The sequence below is a fragment of the Manis pentadactyla genome, chromosome 4 (assembly GCF_030020395.1).
Source record: "Manis pentadactyla isolate mManPen7 chromosome 4, mManPen7.hap1, whole genome shotgun sequence".
Taxonomy (NCBI): Eukaryota; Metazoa; Chordata; class Mammalia; order Pholidota; family Manidae; genus Manis; species Manis pentadactyla.
In genome coordinates, this window is record NC_080022.1 from 72,883,747 (window position 1) to 72,911,398 (window position 27,652).

A 27,652-nucleotide genomic window follows, 5' to 3' on the forward strand; every position below is an offset into this window, starting at 1 on the left:
CATTCTCAGAGGATCCCTGATGAATATAAAAACTGAAAAATGTGACTACAGTTACTGTTCATGGGGGGTACATGGTTTCTATATCTGTAGATTATTGTGCCTTCAGTTATTTCCATGTTCTGAGTAAAACCCTTTCTTTTCTATGCACTCATTTATCAGGTACCTCATATTTTAAAGTAATTTTTAGTATGAAAGTTATACTAAAAAGAAAATAATGAGAATATAAAATTCACCCATAATCTTATTATCCATAGATAAATGTCATTAACAAAGAATATATATGATCTTTATATAAAATGAGATCTTGATGTATATAGAATTTTTGTTCTGCTTTTGTTCAATTAACATTGTTTTGAGAACATTTTCTCCAAGTCATTAAATAGCTTTTAAAAATCATGATTCTAATGGCTGCATGATATTCCTTCCAAGAGATTTATACTATAATTTATTAAACATAACAGTCAATGCTGGCAAGGATATTCTGAAGCAAGCACTCTCCTAAACTGTTGGTAGAAGTATAAAATGTTATGACCTTCTGAAAGGCTGTTTGACATTATATACGAACACTATTTTTTAAAAAGCATACTCATTGCTCTAGTAATGAAAGCCAAAAGAAAAGCATGTATGCGTAAACTGTCACTTTCACAGTGAAGCCACCCCTGACCATCTTCTTTTAAACTGTATTTCTGACTTTTGACTTTGACCAGTAGAGAGACCTCAGTGACATGTAGGTCGTTCAGTAGAAACACCAATAGAGTCACATCTTAATAGTAAGGCTGAACTATCTCTTGAGTGAAGGTTGCTCTAGGGCTGCCATAGAAAAATGTAAGGTCTTCAATGGTCTTACATGATCCTCATGTAACTTTACTCGCCAAAATAAAGCACCAAATACTTAGAGAAAAACATGTCCAGAAGCTTAACAGCATAATATTTATAATATTCACCTTTCAATAAAAAGTTACTAGACACACCAGAAACAGAAAAATGTGATCCAGAATAAGAAGAAAAAAATAATCAATACAAAGGATATAGAAATAGTGGAGATAACGATGCTAAAAAATAACATAAAAGAGCTATTGTCACTATGTACAAGTATTTAAAGTAAAACAAAAAAATATTGAGAAGTGGGAGGTATTTTTTAAAGAATCAGAATCAGAATTTGTAGGTCTGAATAGTATATCTGAAATAAAAATTTCAATGAATGAGATTAATGGCAAATAATACACTACAGAAGAAAGATCAGTGAGTTTGAGGGTATAACAATTTAGAATATATCCAAAATTAAACACAAAGAGGAAAAAGACTTAAAAAAATAAAAAAGAACAGAGCTTTTGTTACTTGTGGAACTTGTGGAATAATAGCAAACAGTCCACTACATGTGAAGTTTATGTCCCAGAAGAAGAAGAGTAGAGGAACAAAAAATGGGAAGAAATTATAGTGAAAAATTTCCCAAATTTGACAAAAATCATAAAACCACATATCCAAGATTCTTGGTGAATCCCAAGCAGGATAAAAACAAAAAACAACACCAAGGCATATGATTACCAAATTGCTTAAAACTGATGATAAATCAAAAATATTAAAAGCAGCTAGAGGAGACTTATTACCTACAGAAAAACAAATATAAGTATGACAGCTGATGACTTCTTTTCAGAAACATGCAAATCAAAAGACAATGGAACATCTTTTAAAGTGCTGAAAGGGGGAAGCTTAACCTATAATTTCAAATACAGATAAAAATATTTTTCAAAAATTAAGGCAAAATAAAAACTATTTTAGATTACCGAAAGCAGAAAGCTCTTATTCATCAGCAGACCTGAATTTCTTATGTTCAATGAAGTTTCTCCAGCAAAAGGAAAGTCATATCAGATAGAAATTTGGATCTACATAAAGGAATAATGAGTGTCAGAAATGGTAAATATGTGAGTAAACTTTAAGTACTTTTTTCTCATTTTAAAATTTCTTTACAAGAAGACTGTTTGAAGGAAAAGGAATTATGATTCATTGTAGAGTTTAAGACACATGTAGAAGTAAAATGTATGCTACAATAGCACAAAGGATCAAAGAGGGAAACTGGAAATGTACTGCTGTAAGGCTTTTATATTATCCATGAAGTATTATAATATTATTTACAGAAAGTCTGTGATAAGTTTAACAATATATATTGCAAACTCTAGAGCAATAATAAAAATAAATTAAGAACACTAGGATGACTTTCAATTAGGACTATATGAAAAGAATAGAAAGAATAAGGCTTAACCCCCTTGATGAAATGAGGAATCAATTCTGACTCACTGGTTATTGTTTATAAAAACTCTGTGAAGCTACTACCAAAAAGTGTGCTATCCAAGGTAAATCTTTACCTCTCAGTAATATTAATTTATAAACTTCAGTTATTTTTTCTATTGATTCTGTATCTTTCTGTGGAAAATAAGTTAATGAGCATCTTGAACATAAAATCAACAGAGATTTTTAAAAATACATATTCCTTGTGCAATAAAATTTATATTATACTATTCTATATTATTAAATATTACTTTGCTTTTCCTAACACAACTTTAACAAAAAGATAATGTGACTCCATTTCAGGGAATGCATTATGGTGGTTTATATATAAAGTCTAAGGCTTGACTGACTGGATTCCAATTTCAGCTTTACCAATTGTTAGGCATGTGGCCTTGAGCACATTACTTAACATCTCTGTATTTTAGTTTCCTATAATGTAGGGATAATTGTAACTACTTTATAGAGTTGTTACAAGGATCAAATGACTTAATATACTGAAAGCACTTAGAAAAATTTCAGGAAGATATTAAGTACTATAATGTGCCATTTAATATTATTCATGAAAATTAGCAAAATGTGGATAGAGACCTGAGATTCAAACGAGATAATAAATATAGGATATGTAAAGAAAACTACTTGAGTTATTCAAAGAAAACAAAATCTCTTATTTGAAAAGATATATGTACCCCTATGTTTATTGCTGCATTATTTACAATAGCCAAGATATGGAAGGAACCTAAGTGTCCATCAGTAGATGAATGGATAAAGGTGTGGTACATATACACAATGAAATATTATTCAGCCATAAAAAAGAAAGCTTGCCATTTGCAACAACATGGATGGACTCAAGAGTGTGATGCTAAGTGAAATAAGCCAAGTGGAGAAAGTCAATACCATATGATTTTACTTTTTTGTGGAATATAAAAATAAAGCAAAACAAAAATGAACAAAACAGCAGCAGACTCAGAGTCACTGAGAAGTGACTGGTAGTTACCATGGGGAAGGAGTCGACATGGGTTGGTAGGGAGAGTGAGGGGGATAAACAAAAATTTTCAATTGTAATATAAATTGGTCACAGGGATAGTAATACAGCATGGAGAACATATTAATGATGCTGTAACGTTTTCCTATGTTGTCAGATAGTAACCTCAGAGGTGGGGGTGAGGATTTTATAATATGGGTAACTATTGAACCACTTTTTTGCATATTTGAAACAAATGTAAGATTGTATACTAACAATACTTCAATTTAAAAAAAAGAAAGAAAGAAAAATACTTGAGAATCAGGAAAGCCAGTTTTAGTTCTACCCTGTCACTCTCTGTGTGGCTGTAGACATGATGCTAAACTTCTCTGGGCCTCCTTCAATCATTTGTTTGGTCCTTTCTTCCCCAATTCCTACTGTCATCTCTTGCACAGAAAATTTCTGAGAAGCTAATGAATTACACTATGTTAAGTACCAGGATATTTGTTCTCTTAAGGTTCTTATGGGGGAGGGAGCACACAAAAAGACAATTAAGATAATACAACATATTAATTATAATGATGGAGATTTCAGAATTCCTTTCTAGTTCAGAAAGCCTGTGGATTCATGGGTATGACTAAACACTTATCACCCAAAGGAAAGTCAATTTAGAATGTAGACTTTTATGACTCCTAATTTTGACAATGCTTCTGTCATTGGATGTTGGATGAGTAGGTGAGTAATTCCTTTCTGGTTTTCCTTTAAAAAGAAGTTATACATGGAATCAAGGGTCAGCCCATTTGACAGAGTTCCTTCTAATACCTCTAAATAATAAAAATTTAATTGACTACACATTTTAATCCTTAGGTAACAAGCTACTTTTAAGATAGCATCACAGCTATTGATTACTAGAATTTCCCTCTAATCCTTAATAATCCTTCTGGTTCACGGCAAAAAAATATAGAACAACTTTATTTTAAAAGGAAAAAAACCCACAAACCCAGAAAGTATGAGCCATTCTAAAGCAATAATTTCATTGTATTAACAAATCATAATTAAGAAAAGATAAATATGCAGCTTAGAAACTTTATATAGTCACAAATAATTGAGAATATCTAAAAATAAACTAATAATGCAGTATATTTAACAATTTACCATAAAGATCAGTCACATTTAATCTATTTAAAATGCTATTTAATCAAGAAGAAGAAAAGTTTCTGTTATGAGCTGAATTGTGTCCCCCCAAAGATATGTTAAAATATATGCCTGCTACCTATGAATGTGAGCTTATTTGGATATGCGGTGTTTTCAGATTGCTATGGACTGAATGTTTGAATGTTTATATCTTACCCCCAATTCATATGTTGAAGCCTGAATTTCCCACATGATGATATTTGGAAATGGGGCCTTTGGCAGGTAATTAAGTAATGAGGGTGGAGCCTTCATGAATGGTGTTGGTGCCCTCATAAGAAGAGACATGAGAAGGATGAAAATTTTTATACTCTCTTCACGGTAAGGACCTAGTGAAAACAGTTATTTGCAAACCAGAAATAGTGCTCTAACCAGACACTGGGACCATTGGTGCCTTGATCTTGGACTTCCCAGCCTCCAGAACTGTGATAAATAAATGTTTGTTTTTTAAGCCACTTACTCTATGTTATTCATTTATGTTAGCCCAAACTAAGACACAGATATAAATGAGCTAAGATGAGATCATACTTGATTGGTGTGGCCCTTAATCCAATTACTCGTGCCTCTATAAGTAAAGGAAATCTGGACACAGAGGCACAAGTTCACAGGGGATAGAAGGCTATGTGAAGACAGAAGCAGAGATTGGAGTGATGCATCTATGAGCCAAAGAATGCTGAGGATTACAGCCATCCTCCAGAAGCTAACAGAGGAAAAGAAAGTTTCTTTCCTAGAGTCTTTGGAGGTAGGATGGCCTTACTGACACTTTGATTTTGAACTTGTAGTTTCTAATACTGTGAGAGAATATATTTCTGTTGTTTTAAGCCATCCAGTTTGTGCTACTTTGTTACAGCAGCCCTAGGGAACCAATAAAGTTTATTCAGCAAAATTCCAATTGCAAGACTTCCATTTTCAGCTAAAATGGAGAAACAATGATCCGATTTACCTTACTACCTGGAACAAATAATTAAACTATATAAAATATATGAAACAACATTTTGTAGCCACAGGACATCAAACAGTACAGGGTAGTGAATGTTTAAAGTTGGGAAAAGGAGATGAGACCCTCTTACCCCAGCTTACTGCTTGAAAAGAAAACCCAAGCTGTGATGCAGGCAGTGGAACCCAGTCAGACCCAGCAGTCTCCCTGAGTTGCTAAGACAACACTATGTATTTGGGGAAGCTGAAGTGTCTAAAGATAATAGGGCAGAGTATTGGACAGGGAAATGCTGCACAGAGAAAAAGCCTTAGAGACCTGAAAAGTACAGACTGCATGTCTTCCACTAAGTACTGATCAGTGCATTCAGGTGGGGAAACTACTCAAGGATGGGGAAAGAATTGTCTAGAAGTAACAGAGGAAACAATTCTTTGAGCACACATAGAACTGGGAATAGCTTGTGTTCCCACCAGCCAGAGTGAAAACTTCATAAATCATGACACACCAGGTGGAGTACTCAGAAAGGTTTTACCTTAACAAAAGACCCCGAATAGCCAAAGCAATCCTGAGAAGGAAGAATACAGCAGGGGAGATCTTGCTTCCCAACTTCAAACTCTACTACAAAGCCACAGTAATCAAGACAAATTGGTACTGGCACAAGAACAGACCAGTAACAGGATAGAGAGTCCAGATATTAACCCAAACATATATGGTCAATTAATATATGATAAAGGAGCCATGGACATACAATGGGGAAATGACAGCCTCTTCAACAGCTGGTGTTGGCAAAACTGGACAGCTACATGTAAGAGAATGAAACTGGATCATTGTCTAACCCCATACACAAAAGTAAATTCGAAATGGATCAAAGACCTGAATGTAAGTCATGAAACCATAAAACTCCTAGAAAAAAACATAGGCAAAAATCTCTTGGACATAAACATGAGCAACTTCTTCATGAACATATCTCCCAGGGCAAGGGAAACAAAAGCAAAAATGAACAAGTGGGACTATATCAAGCTGAAAATCTTCTGTACAGCAAAGGACACCACCAATAGAACAAAAAGGCAGCCTACAATATGAGAGAATATATTCATAAATGACAGACCCAATAAAGGGTTGACATCCAAAATATATAAAGAGTTCATGCATCTCAACAAACAAAAATCAAATAATCCAGTAAAAAAATGGTCAGAGGAGCTGAACAGACAGTTCTCCAAAGAAATTCAGATGGCCAACAGACACATGAAAAGATGCTCCACATCGTTAGTCATCAGAGAAATGCAAATTAAAACCACAATGAGATATCACCTCATACCAGTAAGGATCGCCACCATCCAAAAGACAAAAAACAACAAATGTTGGCGAGATTGTGGAGAAAGAGGAACCCTCCTACACTGCTGGTGGGAATGTAAATTAGTTCAACCATTGTGGAAAGCAGTATGGAGGTTCTTCAAAAAGCTCAAAATAGAAATACCATTTGACCCAGGAATTCCACTCCTAGGAATTTACCCTAAGAATGCAGCAGCCCAGTTTGAAGAAGACATATGCACCCCTAAGTTTATTGCAGCACTATTTACAATAGCCAAGAATTGGAAGCAACTTTAGTGTCCAATGGAATATTATTCAGCCATAAGAAGAAAACACATCCTACCATTTGCAACAACATGGTTGGAGCTAGAGGGTATTATGCTCAGTGAAATAAGCCAGGTGGAGAAAGACAAGCATCAAATGATTTCACTCATCTGTGGAGCATAAGAACAAAGAAAAAACTGAAGGAGCAAAACAGCAGCAGACTCACAGAACCCAAGAATGGACTAATAGTTACCAAAGAGAAAGGGACTGGAGAGGATCGGTGGGAAGGGAGGGATAAGGGGGGGGAAGAAAGAGGGCATTATGAATAGCATGTATAATGAGGGGTGGGCATGGGGAGGGCTGTACAACATGGAGAAGACAAATAGTGACTCTATAGCATCTTACTACGCTGATGGACAGAGACTGTATGGGGTATGTGGAGGGGACTTGGTGATATGTGGTGTCTAGTGAACATAATGTTCCTCATGTAATTGTAGATTAATGATACCAAAATAAAAAAAAAAGAAAGGTTTTACCTTAGTAATAGGGACATGTTAGTTCTAGACTAAATATTGCTCTGGTTTCTAACAAAGCTTAAAAAAAATACTTGAAAGGATTAAACTGTTTCCAAGTATCTTAACTTTATGTCCCAGAACAAAATCTAAGAATATTTTAAGGAATATAAATATATTTGGCACCCAACAAGGTATAATTGGTACAATGTTTGGTACAAGATACAATGTTTGACATCCAATCAATAACTACCAGGAATTCAAACAAGCAGGAAAATGTGGTCTATACTAAGGAGTAAAAATCAAGCAATAAAAACAGACTCAGAAATGACACATTATAAAATTCATAGAAAAGGATATTAGAATAATTATTATAACTATATTCCATATATTCAACAGGCCAGGTCATAGAAAGATTAACCATGCTACATAGCAACATGAAGAGTATTTTAAAAGACCCGAATATACATGGAAATTACAATGTCTGAGGTGAAAAATACAATAAATGTGATTACCAGTTTATATAATATCTATCATAAAAGAAAAAATTAAGGAACTTGAAAGTATAGCATTAGAAATTATCCAGGATGAAACACACAGAGAGAAAAAAAAAGACAAATTAAAATGAACAGAATTTCAGTAAATTGGTAAAAATATCAAGTGACTCAATACATGTAAAAGGAGTCTCCAAATACGGAGGTGAGACCAAAAAGTACTGGAAGTAATGACAGCTCATAATAGTTTTCAAATTTATTAAAAATTATAAAGTCATGGATCCAAGAACCCTAAGCACAAGAAATGTGAAGAAAACTACAACAAGGCACATCACAATCAAATTGATTAAACTGGTGATGAAGAGAAAATTCTTAAAAGTATGAGGTTCTTATACCATATGTGAAACAATATAACATCACTTGAAGGTAGACTATGATAAAGTTAAATTGCATATTATAAACCCTAAAGCAATCACTGAAATAAAACAACAAAGTTATAGCTCATAAGCTAATAAAAGGAATGAAATAAAATTAAAAAAAAATTCTATCCAGGAAAGGAAGAAAAAGTGAAAAGGGGAATAAAGATTAGATGGGACAAATAGAAGCCATAAGATGACAGATGAATCCTAACTATATCAATAATCACACTAAGTATGAATGGTCTAAATATCTCAATTAAAAAGTAGAGACTATCACATTGGATAAGCAAGCAAAACAAGAAACCCCTTTAAATATAGACACAAATACATTAAAAGTAATGGAGTGAAAAATACAGTGTGCCAACACTAATCAAAAGAAAGCTGGAGTAGGGAGTAGATTTCAGAGCAAAGACTATCATGAGGGGTAAAAAGAGTGTATTAGTCAGAGTTCCAGGAAAACAGAACCAATAAAGATACTTATTATAAGGAATTGCCTCACATGAATATGGAGGCTAACATGTTCCAAGATGTGCAGCCAGCAAGCTGAAGACCCACGAGAGGCCATGATGCGGTTTCAGTTGAAAGCAGCAGGCTCAAGACCCAGGAAGAACAGATGTTTCAGTTCAAGTCCAAAGGGAGCAAAGAAAAACAATGTCCCAGCTAGAAGATACTCAGCAGGAGGGATTCTCTTACTCAGCCTTTTTGTTTTATTTAAGTCTTTAACTGTTTGGATTCTGCCCACCCACATTAGGGAGGGTGATCTGATTTATTCTGTTTACTGGTTCAAATGTTAATCTGATCTTAAAACACTCTTACGAATAAACCCAGAATAACATTTGACTAAATATCTGGGACTCCATGGCTCAGTCAATTTGACACATAAAATTTATTATCACAGACAGTCATTTCATAATTACAGAAGAGTCAATTTATCAAGAGGATGTAGCAATCCTAAATGTTTATACACCTAATAATAGATGTTTAAAACACACAAAGCAAAAACTGACAGAAATAAAAGGAGAAATAGACAAATCCATAATTGTAGTTGGAGATTTCAATACTCCTATGATAAATGTACTTCTATGTTTGTATCAGCATTATTTACAATAGCCAAGATACGGAAGCCACCTAAGTATCCAATGATAGATGAATGGATAAAGAAGGTGGTGCATATATACAATGGAATATTACTCAGCAGTAAAAAAAAATGAAATATTGCCATTTGTGACAACTTAGATAGATCTAGAGGCTATATGCCAAGTGAAATAAGTCAGAGAAAGACAAACATCATATTATTTCACTTATATGTGGAGTCTAACAAACAAAACAAATAAACAAACAAACAAAATAGAAATAGACTTATAAACACAAAGAATAGAATGGTAGTTGCCATAGAGAAGAGCGGTGGAAAGAGGGGTGAGATTGGTGTAAAGGGAAAAATTAGTGAGAATGTTTAATACCTTGAGCTGGGTGATGGTTACATGAGTTTACCCATATGTCAAAATTCATTGAGCTGTACACTAACATTTGTGCATTTTATTGTTTGTACCTCAATAAAAAAGAAAAGATATTTTTAAAAAATTAAAAAGAAAGTTAGAAAGCCCTTTAAACTGAATGAAAATAAAAGCACAACATATCAAACTTTGTGGGATGCAGTTGAAGTAGGACTAGAAGATCCATCTCACTAAATGCTTATAATAGAAAGAAGAAAAAAGATCTTAAATCATTAACCTCCACATTAAGAAGCTTGACAAGTTTGAGAAAACCAAACCTAAAGTAAACAAAAGAAAGGAAGTAACAAACAATGGTAGAATCAAATTAAATGGTACTCTAAAATGCCTCCAAATGTACTAGGATCCTACAGCAGGTCCTCTTATCCAATATGCTCTCCCTTCTTGCCCAATTCTATTGTGATCAGCTGCCTAGGAAAAGGCTTCAAATAACTGGGCTTACCTTTAAAATCAAATAACAGAAATCTTGAGATTCACCATGTACCACTGCAGGTAAGGCCAAGAATATAATTCACATGTCCATTAACTATCATTGGAGCACCAGAAGATGTGAGTTTACCTAAAAGGCTATAAACACCAGGAAGCCTAGATTGCTACCGAAGGAAGTGGAAAGGAATTCAAAACAAAAATACTCAATTCCTTATTAATGAAATATTGTTAGAGGACCCTAAGGCTTATACTGATAGAATGTCCTAAGCATAGTCAATTAAATCCAAGAAGAGAAAATACAACTTGTTCTTCCAAGCTTTGCATAGGACGCATTGGAAGTTACAAGTGCAGCACCAACCAGTGCAGTGAGACCTCATCCCTAGTATGGGGCCCTGTTCACACAGTCATCCTGAAGCAGTTCATGCACACTGTACCTTTATGAAGGGACTTATTACACAGTATTTATACACACACATTACTTACACGTGCTCACACTGCTCTAGACTGTGTTGAAGTCCTTAAAGTCAGTGACTACATCTTAGTCTTTGTATCCCCAAACTCTTGCATGGTGCAATCACTTAATAAATGTCCTTTTCAAGGCAAGTGCAAGATCAAAAGGAGTATAGATAGTACTCAGTGTGATAGTCTAGACACTTAAAACAAGGTTTCAGATCCAAGATGGAACAAAAAACAGAGGCTTATTATCCCTTTTCTGAGTTTCATTAGATTTTTTAAACATTCTTTATTTAAAAAAATTTTTTTTACATTTTTAGAACATTTTTTAAAAAGTGAATTTGTTTCCAGCCTTCAATGAGATTTTTGGTGGGTCAAGGTTTTATCTGAATGAATCTGCCCTTCCTTTCCCCACAGTGTTCTGAAAGAAAGCAGAGATTCATTACTCACAAGTTGGCAAGGTTTTTAGTTCCTATATACTGACACCAAATTGTGTTCCAAAAGAGAAACATTTACAAAGAATCAAAACCTGGATGCCTTGGCCCTAAGAGGTGGTTCATGTTTTTAGCTTTCCATCATGGTGCTAAATTGACTGACTTTGCTTCCAAATGATTAATGGCTAATAAATAAAGAGGTGACTTCAAGTGGAAATTGTCTCAATTTTCAGTTTATGTCACTTCAGAAGTCTTTCTTGGTTTGCTTTCACCCTCACCCTCATGCCCTCCCCCCTTTCTTGGCCCTCGAAAGTCACAAGCCCTCGAAAATAGTGTTTGCAGGATGGCCCAGCTATTGAAGAAGGCCCTTTCTGGTTACCTTTCCTGGGCTGAGACTTAAGAACTTCTCTATTCAAAAACAACAGAGTAATGACTTAGAAAATGTAAAAATCCCAGAGAAAAGAAAAATGAGTAGAGTCATGGTAACAAATTTATGTCCAAAGTCATGGTCCAAATTAGTCATGGTAACAAGAAAAGATAATGAATCCACAGGAATGTTATAATTCATTATGTACTTCTCATTGCATCTCTCCCAGCCTCACCTCTCTGAAAACATGAACACATCTGCATGCACACACATACACACACACACACACACACACACACACACACACACACACACACACACACCTTAGTGCATTTGTCTGACACTCTCTTCATGTAGTTATCTAACTCCCAACTTCTACTCTCTTTATGACTACTTTCTCGTTTTTTATTTTCTTGTGTTCTCACCACCCAGCCTTTACAGAGCCTCTAGCACTCTAGTACAGGCTTCGAATGCCACTGCACTTCCCTGCTGACTTTCAAACACAAAATCCCCAAACTATACTTTGTGGCTTCTGATTAAACTGCACATCCTTTGGAACCTGGTATCTGTCCCTAGAAAACAGAAATCACATACACTGGAAACATTCTACAAAGTTCCTAGCAAGGAAGAAAATGTAAGTGCTGGCCTAATATCACCATGCTACTCTCTGAATATAATGACGATGATGATGATTCCTACATGATGGTAATGACCCTATTTACTTTCATTTGCACCTCTTTTTAGAAGTGAGATTTACCAGTGGTTCAAAGACTTTAACACCTAGGATCTTAAAGTGTTAAGAAAAGGTGAATAGGCTGGCTCTATAAAGGCAAGGTGGTAACAATGAAAGAAAATAGAAAAAGAGCAAACACTCATAAAGGGAGGGGAAACTCAGGGAATAAAGATGGGGGAGCAGAAATGCAGAAGGGCACAGGATTTAGAGACAGACAAGTCTGGGTTAGAACTCTTGCTTGGTCACATTGTAACTGTCTCATCTTGGGCAAGTTGCCTTACTTCTTTGAACCTCCCACTTCCTAAGTTTGGAAAGGTGTTAAAATGTTCATCTTAGAGAATTCTCTTGAACATTAAGTGAAATAATCTTTAAGGCATTTGGCTTGTGGCAGGTGTCCTGTGTCAGTTCTCTTTCCTCCATAAAGAAGTATCCACAGTGATAGAAATTTCCAACAGCACCCAAAAGGTTGCTCCTGTCTGTAATCAATGCATTTTAAGAGGCTAATGTCCCACAAAGATGCACACATTCTCTGCAATTGCCAGCTTCAAAGGGAAAGTGTATGTCAGTGCCCGTGTATAACTGTGCCTGACCCCTCCTAGCCACCAAAATATATAACCTGCACAGAGATCTCACATCTTTAAAGGATGGGACTCAAAGTTAGATGTCCTCTGTCTGTACTTTTAAAGCAACTCGGCAGCCCTGTGCCTACAGCACCGATCACTGTATTGCATAATTTGTTGAAGGCCCTACATCTTCTGTAGGCTGCAGGAGCCATAATGGAGTTGCAGGAGCCTAGCATGAAGACTGTCATATGTAGTATACTTCTAAGATTGAACTGAACCATATTTCTTCTGGATCTGCACTGTTTTAGTATGTATTCTACACTTTATAAGTCCCTAGCAGCATTTCCCAGAGCCCCAGAAATTTCAAACATTGAACACATATTCCCTTTGTCCTTTAAGAATGGTCTGTTTAAATGATCAGAAGGTACAAACCTCCAGTTGAAAATAAGCAAATCCTGGGGATTTAATGTAGTGTGGGACTGTAGTTAATAATACTACATTTTATATTTGAAAGTTGCTAAGAGAGTAGATCTTAAAAGTTCTCTCCAGAAAAAGATTGTAACTGTGTGGTGATGGGTGTTAACTAGACTTATTTGGTGATCAATTCCCAATAAACACATATATTGAATCATTATGTAGTACACCAGAAACTAATATAACAGATGTCAATTATATGTTTTTTAAAAAATTAAGAAAAAAGATAGAAATAACTAAAAAAATCAGATTGTTTAAAAAACTTTTCTTTTTTTAAAAGTTAACATCTAATCAAAGGAGAGAGGATAAAGATTTAAAAGAAATGCCTGGGACTAGCCTCAAATTGCTCTATGCTTTCTCTTTATTGTCATAACCTCAGACACTCCACCCCATTCCCACATCCCAGGCTCACACAGGGTGAGCTTGCTGGGCACCCACAGGGCTCCGTGCTTAGTAACAGAGGCCACTGTGAGGGTAACCAGTGGTCATGGGAGGTGGCATCTCTGTCTGCCTCAGGTAACAAAATCAATAGTGATGACTAAGTTACAGTGGAAGTATCTCTCAGTCTTTGAGTTCCTCCTCTGCTCTGACACATCTCTTTTTCTTCAGAGGAAATAGGAGCAAGCTTAGGCATGGGTCCCTGAGGAGGGAGCCCTTTTATTGCTCACCTCTTTGATTACCAGACTCTCCTAAAGAAGTTGGGATCACAGTACTGAAAACACAAAAAAGCTCAAGACCCATTTAGAAATACATTTAAGTGACATTCACAGTCAGTTTTTAAGGGGAAGTCAAAAAATTGAGGGCAAGTTCCTAAACTTTAAGGCAGATTTCATGGCAAGGGAGGGTGACGACCATGTTCTCTCTCAAACAAATTGCCTTTGGAGATAGACATCTACTCCACCTTAGCAGCTCTGTGCCCTCCCACCGTTTACTAACTTTAAGCCTGTTTTCTCAGCTTTTAAATGGCAATAAATATTCTATAAGATTATAAACATTAGATGAGATTGCTAACTCATCTATATACAGTAACTGCTTAGTCTTTGGTAGGCAAAACGTAGGCCCCGTAGATACAATTATCCTCATGGCTCCCCATAGCTGAGGCCAAGTGTGCCTGGTGTTAATCCCTCAGGCACGGTGTTTTCTATCTGGCTGATTCCTGGAAAACTTGAATGCATGACCCATGAGGCAGGGCACCCCCATCATCTTATAGATGAAGGAACCAAAGGCAAAACCTCATAGGGTTCATCACTGCCATAGGCAAAGTTGCAATTTCATTACAGGCAAAGCCATCTGAGTGATTTCTTAGATGGCCACTGGGGCTCCAGTGCACCAGCATACTGGGCTGGATGGGCCTTTTAAATCCCCTCCCCTATATAACATCTATCAAATGATTTTATAACTAGAATTTACCTAGTCTAAAGAATACAGAATATTCTCTAGAGAATAAGGCAAGCTCATTATATGCTAATGGTAGTAAAAGTGAAGGGAATGGTGTGGCTTAGCTGTAGGAGTAATTATAATTTACTATGCACTTACTATGTGCCAAGCATCCTGCTAAGCTTGAAAATGCCTTATATTTTATTTCACATAATCACCCCAACTGCTGGAATCCTTTTTTTACACTTTAGTCCTCAGACCGGCAAAAAGCTGGCATAAATAAATGGCTTCTATCTCTCTGTAGAATCTGTCTACTCATATATGGTGCCCATATCAAATCCTTTCTAAATTCTGAATGTGGTATGTGTGGTTTTAAGTGGGCCATTGAGAGACAGGTATCTCTGGAAATAAAACACAAGAGGTGGAGGTTAATTCTTAATTGCTTCAATCTGAAGCCAACCCATTTGATAATGACTGACTTATAATTAATATTCTTCATATTGCTCAATCTTGTCTAGAGGATGGATTGCAGGGTGGAGTGGAAGAAGTGCCTTTCGATCTATTCCAAAGAAATGTATCTGTGTTATCACAAAACAAGCAGTTCTGTAAGATAAGGAGGTTAGAAATGCTGGCTTCTTGTGGACAGGTGCCAGGTGGAGGAAATAAACAGATCTTGTTCCCACTGGATACAAGTATCCTAGAAAAAGTGTTTCCTATCATAGTGCCAAGGCATTTCCGGCTGCTTACAGCATAAATTCAGTGGGAGAAGAAAGAGGGAGACTGAATAGTGTTTGGGGAGTAAGGTGGAAAATGAGAGAAAGACTCATTTCAATTTTGTTGATAAAGTATAAACTCCTACAACTGAGTCAAGTGGCAGACTTGATTCCTAAATAAATGAAAGGCTAGTCAACCGGACAGTTAATGGAGCCCAGGGTGTATTCCTGGTTATTTCATGAGTGACTGAGAATAACAGGATTAGGATTAGGACAGGTCCTTAGAGCCATTCAGTCCAGAGATTACAACTGACAGTCCCCAAACATTGACTTCTCTGTTATCCTAGGATGAATTTAGATGACATTTTACATTGTTATTTTTTAACTGCCAACATTTAAAAATTAAAATATTTCACAGAAAAATCCAGATCTCTGGTATCTCTTTTAAAAATGAGAAAGCTTGCAAACACTGGATCTATATTTTCACCTACCAGAGCCCAAGGCCCCCCATGGTTGGCCCCCTCTGTCCCCATGGTCCTGCACATGGAGCCAAGTATCAGCAGGCACTCATCCTTGAAATGGCATTCTGTTACCTGGCTAACCCCTGGGAACCCTTCAGTGTACATGCCTGAAGGAGGGCGACCCCATTACCTTACAGATGAGGAAACCAGGATAGAATGTCATGTGGCTCGCCACTGCCTGTTACCAGAGTCCTGGTGCTGTGACAGGTAAGGCCATGTGCAGAAGGTCCCAGCTGACCCCTCCTGCCAGTTCCTCCTAGGAATCTATGATCCACTTACACTAGGTGGATGCTCGTCAAGCACAGCTGAGGCTCTGTTCCCTCTGTCTCAAATATCCTTCCCTGTATCAGACTCCTGCTCATCCTTTCAGTCTCAGAGTGGTTTTACCCTCGCTCCTCAGGAAGAGAAGTGTCCACATGGCACATTGTATGCTCTTCAGCAACAGATTGCAGAGTCCTCCAGGGGAAGGTCAATATAAAAGCCCTCTTTTTTATGTCACCAGTGCCTACCACAGGGCCATGACACATTATGACCTCTGAATACATCTGGGGTTAAGAGAGGATAAACAATTGTCCCTGATACATATGTATAACATGTGTTGGGAAAAACAGGTTGAAAACATATTCAGCCCATGAAGAGCACTCAGGCCACCATCAAGTAAGTGACCTTGAAAACTATCTCAGTGGCAAATGCAATTCCCACCAGGCCAAGCCTTACTCCAGAAGCAGGAACTGCCTGATCAGCGTGGCTTGTGAGATGTTAGAAAGAACTGCCAAGTGCCTCAGAGTCTAAGGTATAAATGTACTTGCACTAAGACTTTTCTGTTAAAATGCAACACCCCTTCCCAAGAGCTAGAACATTAGGTACTTCTCAGAGGTTAGCACAGCTTCAGTTAACTTATCAACTATTTTCTATCTGATGCATTTCTTCTGTAATATCTGTATAAATTGTGAGTTAAATAAAGGTAAAGTTCCAGGAGAGGGGACAGGCCTACAAGTCTGAAGTAAGAGATGGGGAGCAGGCCATACAGAACAGTGGGTACATGTAAAGCCTGTTGGAATGAAGATGCCTGGATCTAGTTCTGCTACCTGCTAGGTGGCTACCTTTTGGCTAGTCACCTTTGTGCCTCCATTTGTTCAATTAGATAGAAAACGGTTTAACAAGAGGGTCTCTGTGGGGCATTGGAGAGTTAAATGAATCCATTCAAAACGGGTATTCAAAGTTGTGCCAGATATAGAGTGAACCTTATATAAATGTTCGTCTATGTCATTATTAGGCAGGGATGGCATGACATTTAGCCCGGAAAGAGACTGCTCCAGTTTTACTATCTGCTGTCTCCTTTTCCAATTTACTGATGAAGGATAAACGATCTAGGAAGTATGAGCAGTTTACCCCGAAGGTTGCAGGCTTGTGGATGGCAGAGCCAGGGCTTCCTTTCCAGGGGTTCTCCCGCCACCATGGAACTTACTGAAGGGCAGAAGAGTAACAGTTTGTGGCCTATGAGAGGAACCTAGAGCAAACGCTAGCATCTCTCCCTTCTAGGGATAATTCCTCCCAGAGTCAATTCCATGTCCCATCTCGGGTGGGCTCGATGTCTGAGCAAACGCCACCCTCTAACACACAGATCCTCACCCCCGCTCCTGGGCGTACCCTCTAAGTCTGGTACAGCCCAGCAACTCGTTGTCCCGCTGGGAGCACGAGTCAACAGTGGGATGGATGGGAAAAGTGACACAACCGGGCAGCGGCCCCCTCCGCGCCAGCCTCCCACGCAGCGCACGGCTGGCCTCGGTGTCACAGGGCTACGGGCTGGGGCTGCGCAGCGGCAGTCTCCCCGCGACCGCGAGCCGGCGAGCCCGCAAAGCCCGGGGCCGGCAGTGCGAGGCCCGGTGAGGGCACTTTTCAGCAGCGCGGCTAGCGCACGGCTGTCCGACCCATTTCTAGGGCCGCCGCCGCCGCCGCCCCCCAGAGCTGGATGACGGAGTCTTAAAAGACTTTCACCAAATATGGGCTGGGGCTGGAAACGTCCTGCGCCCGCCCCGCCGGAAACCTCTAGTCCTGTCAGCGGCCGCGGCTTGGGGAGCGCGGGCCGGCAGGGGGCGGCGGGCAGCCAGCGGCCGGGCGCGCCCTGGTACCCCGACCCCGTGCCCTCTCGCCGCGCGGCCCCTTGCGCTGCCTCCGCAGGGATCCCAGGGCAGCCGAGGTCCTCCTGGCACGTCTGCCACCCAGTTCCCGCCGCCATCCCGGCTCCCACTGGTCCTCCCCGCGATCACTCCACGGGGGTGAGCGTCGGGGACTGAAGGGCGGTGGAGAAAAACAGCATGGCGCGTGGGCGCCACCTTAAAGCTGGCCTTTCGCAGTCACTAAATTGTTCTGTTCATTAAGTGGCTATAAAAAGTGGAGTGAGACTGGGTGTGCAGGCAAGTACCTAGTTATGAGCACACACGAACACACAGCTATTACAAGCTATCCTGTCGTCCAAGGCAGTAGTGCTCGGGGTGTGATTCCCCGGTCCAGCAGCACAGCACCACCTCTGGACTTGGTAACAAGCAGCTAGTAAGAAATTCGGGGAGAGGGGCGGGAGATCAGCAGTCAGTCATTTAACCAGCCCTCAGGTTTGGTGTCTTAGGTAATTCTGAGAACACGCTTAAGTTTGAGAACCACTGGTCTAGGACTAGGAAACCGAAGTCACCAGGTTTAGGGTGATTTTTATTCTCAGTGGTCGCCAAAAGTGAACCCGTCTTTTGGTGGCCCCAAATTGCCTGGCAGCAGTGTTGAGAGATGTCCCCGTCGTTCAGTCCAAAGCCAGGAGCTGCTGAAGACAAGCAGCCCCTTCTCTGTGCTTTGCAGTCCAAGGAAACTAGACGGCTCGGGATCGCGTCGTGGGGGCACCCGCACAGGGAGGGAGCGAGGAAGAAGAGCCAAAGAACCATGCAGAATTAGCACCCGAAGACACTTACCCACAGACATCTGCACATTTCCCCGCCAATCTGTCAACGTGAACTGATCTGCCGCTCTCAGCAGAGAAGGGGAGAAGGCGACGGGACGTCTGAGGTGCCTGGACCGTCCTTGAGCAGGACACGACAGGCTGCGGTTCCTCTCGCCTAATGCTGTCGTTTACTAGCAGGCGAACCAGGACATAGTATTTGGAAAGGCTGTGCACATAGGTTATACCAGCCTCTCCCGATCCCGCACCGCCTCGCCGCGTTTGCTCCAGCTCCCCATCCCCCTTCTAGAACTCTTCCTCCCCTCCTTTAATTGGGCAGCTGACAGTAAGGTTCTCTTAGTTTCTCCTCTGGGGCAAACTCATCCTCCAAGAGTCCCCGCTTCAAGTCCAGAAACCAATCCACACACCCTTGTTAAAAAAACTTTCATCTGATTTTTAAAGGAATCTCTGGAATGGTGTGTGTTTGAACGCTGTGCAGCAGACTGAATCTCTTTGCGGGAACGCCGCCCACCACCCCACCCCCTGCCCCACACACATTCACATACATACTCACACTTCAATAAAGGAACAAGGTATATACACGGACCAGTTAGATCATCCACTGTAATTTTATTTTAAATCATGATAGATTGCGTGAAAAACAAATAATTCCAAAGAATTTCCTGCTCTGGGAGCAGAAGTTAAGTCTATATTTAACAACATTTGAAGCTGTCAAGAATGCTTTGTGGTTGGATAACAGAGGCAGAAAAATGTTAAAAACGCAGGCTACTGCTATACCCAAATATGGAAATATTGTTACGTCTGGTGTCTGATTCACCATCTGGAAATACTTACAACCATGAAGTCAAATAGAAAAGACGCCACAACAGAAGCCAGGAACGCTCCTCTCCATTCCCTCTCCACTGCCTCCTCTCACCGGGTGCTGAGCCTATCCACCTCCGTCCCTAGTCACTTCATTAAGAAGGAAACAATATGGGCACTTTAATAGAGGAAACAAACATTTTCTAAATAATAATTGATGAATTGGCTTGAGTAGGAGGTAAGGCCCAGATTTTCCTCACTTTCTTTGCATAACACCTGACAATTTCCTGTCTTGGAAGCCACGTCCGCCCTCCCCCAACCCCTCCCACAAACCCTTAAAGATCCTACTCCTTCAGTACAAGCCTCTTAGACTTAGGAAAGGGCACTTTTGAATGCATGAAATTTAACTCTTTCCTGCCACAGTTCTCTTTCCTGGAAGAATGCTTTCATTAAGAACAGCTTCTCATGGTGCTTATCAGAGTCATTCCCAGAACAGCTGGCACTGAAGGCCTTCTTAAGCAAGACTGCTAAATTACAAATAAAAGGAGGAGGAGTTCTAGAGCACATATAAGTGAGAGATTGGCATAATTACTTGTGTGTGTGTTTATTAAAATTACACAAGAAGATAGTTTTTGAAATTTGGAGGGGCAATTTATCAGTGATACTAGCGATATTGGTGACGTGAAACTAAATTGCTTTGTAGGGGGTCTTCTGCTGAGTGTGTTGCAGATAGAATAGGATCTTAAAATCAAACATTTTGGTACAGAATATTGTATCTAAAATCTCTTATTTCTCTGAACTTGGAGAGAAAAGCATTGCAATTTACTCAAAATGAGAGGCTTCTAAGTGGTTCCAAGGAAAGGAGTTAAAAACTGTGCAGAACTTTCAGCTTTAAGGAGCCTGCGTCTTCCAGAGATTCACTGGGCACAACAGTGAGGGAATCTGGCTGGCCGTGCAGTATATGCAGGAATGGTCTCAGCACAAATCACTCCACGGTGGTCCGTTCCGCTTCTGGCTCTTTGCATTGCCTCCTACCAGTGACAGAGGCTGGAAAGGTTACCCCATCTCCCGCATCCGTGAGGAAGTCTAAGTCAGCCTCCCCAGGAACTCCCTGCATATGTTTCCTCTCGGACTTCCAACCCAGGCAGTGGGCTGGAACTAAAGTGGGAACCTCCGAAAACAAACAAGTACGACAGAGAAAAAAAAAAAAAAAAAAAAAAAAAAAGGTTGGGGGTGGAGAGAATGGAGGGGGAAAACCTTTGCCTGGGAATCTGCCAGACAGTAGGGGAGGTTGCTTTTTGTGCACCTTCTCATTCATAAATGCCACTGTGGGTATTAATTTGCAATACACTTAACTTGGCTGCAAAAGACCATGCCAAAGCTTTGGGACTTGATTCGAGGATGCCTCTATGAAGTTCACGCATAGATTCCTGGCTCACAGACACACTCTCCCTACCCGTTCGCATCTCTCAGTAGATGATTTGATTCTCACCTTCGCTGTAAACAAGCGAACAGCTCGCTGCCTTCCAGGGTGAGGGCTTTCAAGGCTGCCCGGTCAACTCGGCATCACCAAACAAAACGACTTTTGTTCCTTCCACCCAGGTCCTCCCACCCTCCCAGTCCAGGCAAAGTTCTGAACTCGCCCCCTTCGCCCCTTCCACCACCATCACCACCATCACGCCAAAGACAGCCCTTCCCAGTAGAAGTCGATATTTAAAGTGGAAAAAGAGGAAGATTGTTTTCTTGACGGTTACAGGACCAAAAAAAAGGTGCAACAGAGCCAGGGGAGGCGCTTGGCAGCAGCCCGCGCCAACCAGCATTCCTGAGATGTTTGAGAATTCTGGAACGCGCAGACAGAGCCGACGTCACTGCAACACGCGGCGCCGCAGCCGGTCCGTATAAAAGGCGGGCTCCCGGCGCTCGGGCAGACCGTGAGCGAGAGCGCCCCCGAGCAGCACCCGCGCCCTCCGCCAGGACCTCGACAGAAGGACGCCCGCTCGTCGACCCGGCCCTAGCCTCCTGCCGGCCAGTCCCCAGCGCCCACCGCCGCGTCAGGCCGTCTGCTGCGCACCGGCTTGTCGGCGCCTTTGCTTCCGCTCTGCCGGACTCCTGCGCGCCACAATGAGCTCCCGCACGGCCAGGACGCTCGCCTTCGCCGTCACCTTTCTCCACTTGGCCAGGCTGGTGAGTCCTTTTGCCACTGCTTCCCTGTCCGCAACCCCAGCCCCTTCCCTTTTCCCTAGGTTGCCCACGGCAGGAAACACAAAATTAAAAAGTTCGGGGGCGTTTCGGGGCAGCCCTTTCTTTAAGACTCCATGCAGACGCGTCGGGGGCCTCCTGGCGGACGCAGCCGTCCGGAGCGTCCGGGCTGGAAGGGAAGAGAGATCCCCCCTGCCGACGGGGTCAGAGACCCCCCTCCAGCCCCTTCCCCGGCGCCCGTCCTGCGCACCTCACGGGTGTCATCTCTCCCGCCAGGCGCTCTCCACCTGCCCCGCCGCCTGCCGCTGCCCCCTGGAGGCGCCCAAGTGCGCCCCGGGAGTTGGGCTGGTACGGGACGGCTGTGGCTGCTGTAAGGTCTGCGCCAAGCAGCTCAATGAGGACTGCAGCAGAACGCAGCCCTGCGACCACACCAAGGGGCTGGAATGCAATTTCGGCGCCAGCTCCACCGCTCTGAAGGGGATCTGCAGAGGTAAGATGCTTGTGGCTTGGCCCCTTTAAAAAAGTAATAGTCCCCGTAGTCCAGAAGTTTAGTAATTTTGAGACCATGTATGGAGATGCTTTGTTGTCGGTAGCCTGGCAGAAAGGCGCATGATTTCAGCAGTCTGGAATGCAATTCAGTGTGTCTGGGCCCAGCGAAAAGCGCATACGGAAAAGTGATTCCTGACTAACTTATTGTTCTGGTCTGGAGTCCCCGGGGAATGGTAGGGAACTTTACCATAAAACTGAATTTAACAGCAGAAAATATGTATGAGTTTCAGGTCGTGATTCGGAATCTTAACCTTCTCTTCTCCCTTTCTCTTGTGGTGCTCTTTGCAGCTCAGTCAGAGGGCAGACCCTGTGAATATAACTCCAGAATCTACCAGAACGGGGAAAGTTTCCAGCCCAACTGTAAACATCAGTGCACATGTATTGACGGGGCCGTGGGCTGCATTCCCCTGTGTCCCCAAGAACTCTCTCTTCCCAACTTGGGCTGTCCCAACCCCCGGCTGGTCAAAGTTACCGGGCAGTGCTGTGAAGAATGGGTCTGTGATGAGGATAGTGCCAAGGACTCCATGGACGACAGGGATGGCCTCCTGGACAAGGGGCTGGCATTCGATGCCTCAGAGGTGGAGTTAACCAGAAACAATGAATTAATTGCAGTTGGAAAAGGCGGCTCCCTGAAGCGGCTCCCTGGTAAGTGGAGACTGAGTCCCTAAGATATACTGAAATACTTTACTAGCCTGAAGCATTATAGAAATGATACTTGAATCTCTTTGTGTCAGTGTGCCTTTGAGAAATTTTCCCTCTTTGTCTAGTTTTTGGACTGGAACCTCGCATCCTATACAACCCTTCTTTAAATGGCCAGAAATGTATTGTTCAAACAACTTCATGGTCTCAGTGCTCCAAGACCTGTGGAACTGGAATCTCCACACGTGTTACCAATGACAACCCTGAATGCCGCCTGGTGAAAGAAACCCGCATTTGTGAAGTGCGGCCTTGTGGACAACTGATGTACAGCAGCCTGAAAGTAAGTTCCTGCGGTGGCATGTAGACCGTTCCCAGGCAGCTGGGTCAGATGTGACCCTCTCTTCCAAGAAAAAGAGACATTGTCCCTAATTTTCCCTTCCTCCTCTTCCTTCCAGAAGGGTAAGAAATGCAGCAAGACCAAGAAATCCTCTGAACCAGTCAAGTTTACTTATGCGGGATGTTCAAGTGTGAAGAAGTACCGTCCCAAGTACTGCGGCTCCTGCGTGGATGGCCGATGCTGCGCGCCCCTGCAGACTAGGACTGTGAAGATGCGATTCCACTGCGAAGATGGAGAGACGTTTTCCAAGAACGTCATGATGATCCAGTCCTGCAAATGCAGCTACAACTGCCCGCATACCAGTGAGGCAGCGTTTCCCTTCTACAGGCTGTTCAATGATATTCACAAATTTAGGGACTAAATGCCACCTGGGTTGGCAGCACAAGGTGGACAAATGGGGGAACAGAGTGCCAGAGTCAGAGAGACGCGGGTGGGGCGGTGGGGATGAAGGGGACTCATTGTAGAAGGGATGAATTGCTCGTTCTTGAGTGGTATTAAGGTATTTCGAAACTGCCAGGTGTGCTGGTGAGATGGACACTAAAGCAGCCGCAATTGGAGAATACTTTGCTTCATAATACTGGAGCACGTGTTACTGCTTCATTTTGGAGCTTGTGATGTTGATGACGTTCTGTTTTCTGTTTGTAAATTGTTTGGTAAACATATTTTTCTCTAGATTTTTTCCCTTTTGGTTCCACAATTGTAAAAGATAATAATATTAGTTGGACAGTTAAGGCCTTCATCCTTTAACAGAAGCAAACGGAAGGGGGTTCCATCCTTTCCTGAAGGTGACACTCTGTGAGTGTCCATGAGAGGCAGCTCACTGCACTCTAAATTGCAAACAGAATTCAGGTGTTTTAAGACTGAATGTTTTTATTTATCAAAATGTAGCTTTTGGGGAGGGAGGGGAAATGTAATACTGGAATAATTTGTAAATGATTTTAATTTTATATTCATGAAAAGAATTTATTTATGGAATTAATCATTTAATAAAGAAATATTTACCTAATATCTGAGTGTGTGGCATTCAGTATTTTTAGAGACTCTACAGTCACTGGGAGTAGTCCAGTGTATGCATTCAGTCATTCCAGCAGCCATTCTTGCATGCCTACTGTGTGCCAGGAGCTGTTCTCCGTGCTTGGGCTATGGCAGGGAGCTAACCTACAGCAATAAGACAATGATTGCTTTTAGTTCTTCAGTAGAGAAAAGTCTTTGCATTTAATCTGTTGTAAAAACATGTACTGAACACCAGGCATTATCGAAAGAAAGCACAAGGAATCTGAAGTTAAGTTTGTGATTTAAATAATAGTGCTTTATTTTCATAAGAATTCAAAGCCTAAGGGTCTCCATCACCCAATCACAGTGAGGTGAGTATAGTAGAATCCTTTGCCATTTTATTCACTAGGTGGTTATGCGTGTCACTTCAGTAGAGGAGAAATACTTGAATGAAAACTGATCACAGCCCAGGCTGCCCATATCTAAATCCATGGGCAAGATTAAGTATGGTTGGAAATGGGTTATAAAAAGTTACTTGTTTATAACTTTATGTTTTTCCAATATTGTTCATAAAATTTAGGGAAACTACTTAAAAATTCACCTCTGATTAGGATCAGAGAAAAAAAATTTGGAGTCTTAGGAGTCAGTTTATTTTCACTGAATGAGCTTGAAGCAACGACTTGTGTTAATCCTAATAAGCCGGTGATTAGGTAAACATGCTGTTAAATCCAAAGGAATGCAAGGAATTTCAAGTACTTTTTCAATAGCATGAGGACCAAGCTACCCCATCCCCCTTTTCTTTTTATAACATACATTATATTGATGGAGGAGGGAGCAGTTCGGTAGAGTTGGCTATCCAGAAGGTTAAAGGCTAGATGCAGAGCATTCCTAAAGGAAAGGACCTGAACCACAGACCCAGAAGAGGTTGAGAAGGCTGCTTCGGTGTTGGTGAAAATGTTGGTAGCCTGTTTTAGAAGAATCTACATCTTTAGAAAGTGCTGACAATAAACCTTTTATAGAGAGAAGGTTTCCTTTCATCGGCCCTCTTGGCTCCTGTGCAAATCCATAGTGAAATATTTCAGTCTGCACTTGGTTAAGAGAGTACTTGAATTTTTAGGCAATAAGAGAAAGTGTTTTTAACGGAGAGGAGAGAGACAGCTTCCAGGGTCCTGCAAGGGTGATTTTCAAAACAGTTTAAACTGATGCTTTAATGAAGACCTACAGAAAAGCACTATGTAAGCATCTGTTTTAAAGTCTTAGTGAAATGCATCAAGGTTCATATAACTGTGATAGTAAAGTCTATGGGCAAAGGCCTTCACTATTCTGATTTTGACAATGTCTTGCCTGAAATGTTACAACCTGTGTCTACTGAGTAGTCAGGTTTTCTTTCCTGAGGCATTCAAATTGTAAGGTATTTGGGAATTTAAACACCTGGCTCAGTCTTGGATGCAGTTAAACTTGTCAGTGCAATATAACATGTGAAACATAATAAAGGTGTAACTGTGGTGTAATCTTGTTGAATAGACATCTGTATTCACAGGAAAGATTTACACATTCCCAGCCACCAATACTGAGGTATTTTCTCCCAACACTAGAGCCTAGCAAATTGCTTCTCACATAAAGATCAAGGAGCAATATTTTACAGCTCCTTTAAGTGTTTAGGGAGGTAATATTTGTCCAAATAAGCTCAAATGTGAAACAAAACCTAGCATAGGAAAACACTGGATCTTTGAGTCATTAATAAGAGTGATGTGCAAGTGCCAATTCTATTCAAATAAAAGTACTCAATTAATAAAAATCAACAGATACAAATTATATCCATTTCATTTGGCTACAGAAAAAATGAAATTCAAAGTAGTTGTGAATGGAATTATGTGATTTATAACATACAACTTTTATCTAGGTCTGGCGTGGAGTTCTGCCTGCCTCAAATTTTGAAAAAAAAATAAAAAAACCATTCATCTGCACACATGAAATAGAAAATACATACATAAACCATCTTCCTACTGTATATGTAGCCTTCCACATGGAGTAAGATCTTGTGTTGTTCTCACTTTCCAGTCCAGAAGACCCTGATAGTCTCGAGCTGGGTGCTTGTTTTTTGTTTTGTTTTTTGTTTTAACAGAGATGTAAGAATGGAGAGTTATAGGGGGACCTCAAAATATTAGGAGTTCAGTGGATTTTAAGAAGCAGTCTATGGGACACTGAGCAGCAGTCAGAGGCTCTTCCTGAAGATTTTCACATAAACACATGTGCTGTCCTCTCCACAAAGAGATGAGACAGAGTCAAGATTAGCAAAGTAGATTTTAGAGTTATTTCTCCAGTAGAGGTCAGTTCACAGTCTCTTCTTCTGCCCCTGGCATTATCTGAAAGTCAGTTGAGCAACATCAGGGTCTCGGAGGACCATAGTACAGAACATAGTACAGAAGGTGAGCTCTGGACAGAGTGACCAGAGATGCAGGAGAAAGAATCCCTCACTGGAATTAGGATACTCATCTTCTAGCACCAGCTCTGCTAGTAACTTACTTGGTGACTCTGGGCTAGTTTCTGGATCATTCTTTCCTGTTTTAAAATAGAACAATAGCTTCAGCAAATTTGTCACCAAAAACATTCTTTTTCATATACTCTTTTTGGTGCATTGGTTCCCATACCTTAAAAACTTTGTCTCCTCAAGCAACTGAATGTATGGAATGAAACCCACTCAGGTCTGTCTGTGGGCAAATGCACTCATCTCTAGGAAGGCTATGAAAACAAAATGTTGCTATGCTAGGCCCTCTTTACTCTCTAAAGCACCCCTCATGTTGGGATATGGCAATCCCTGGCTCTCACAACTTATAGGTCCCTACTTTTGCCTCCCTCTATAGCCCCAATATCTGGGCCTCATTAAATCCCTGCCCTGAATAACTCAGTCTTTGAAACAAAGCACATTGTGAAGCAGGACAATGAGGCATGTGTCCTGTGAAGAGAACAGACTTACTTGTGACTTTATTGGTGGTGGGCAACGCTTATCCACGTAATCTTATAAAGTGCAACTCAATTAAGCAAGGGCTCAGATGCATTTATTAGTGCTTTATGGTTCTCATAGAGTCTGCTCACACATCCTGAATCTACCTTTCTCATGTCCAGTACACACATCCAAATCTAAGCCACCATCATACCTTGCCTGAATTACTGAAGTGGCTC

General features: G+C 40.8%; 2 protein-coding genes across 6 annotated transcripts in view; one reads left to right on the forward strand and one right to left on the reverse strand.

Annotated features, from left to right (window-relative positions):
* Positions 1-21,313, reverse strand: part of DDAH1 (dimethylarginine dimethylaminohydrolase 1) — a 213,366-nt gene extending 192,053 nt beyond the window's left edge. For 2 of the 5 annotated variants that reach the window (XM_057500385.1, XM_057500387.1), the window contains exon 1: positions 18,905-19,374. In XM_057500385.1, the coding sequence (XP_057356368.1) occupies positions 18,905-18,922 (18 nt within the window). In that variant the 5' untranslated portion in view covers positions 18,923-19,374. The other 3 variants (XM_057500384.1, XM_057500383.1, XM_057500382.1) reach the window with 3 other exon arrangements.
* Positions 21,314-21,621: 308 nt separating this feature from the next.
* On the forward strand, positions 21,622-24,482 carry CCN1 (cellular communication network factor 1). The gene is made up of 5 exons (XM_036890181.2): positions 21,622-21,876; positions 22,168-22,381; positions 22,729-23,085; positions 23,208-23,419; positions 23,535-24,482. Exons 1-5 carry the CDS (start codon positions 21,814-21,816, stop codon positions 23,835-23,837), a joined length of 1,149 nt encoding a protein of 382 aa, XP_036746076.1. The 5' UTR covers positions 21,622-21,813; the 3' UTR covers positions 23,838-24,482.
* The last annotated feature ends 3,170 nt before the right edge of the window (positions 24,483-27,652 follow it).

Coding starts and splice junctions, on each gene's coding strand:
- CCN1 (XM_036890181.2), top strand. CDS start 21,814: ATGAGCTCCCGCACGGCCAGGACGCTCGCCTTCGCCGTCACCTTTCTC. Junction 22,382..22,728: donor TCTGAAGGGGATCTGCAGAG/GTAAGATGCTTG, acceptor TGCTCTTTGCAG/CTCAGTCAGAGGGCAGACCC. Junction 23,420..23,534: donor TGATGTACAGCAGCCTGAAA/GTAAGTTCCTGC, acceptor TCTTCCTTCCAG/AAGGGTAAGAAATGCAGCAA.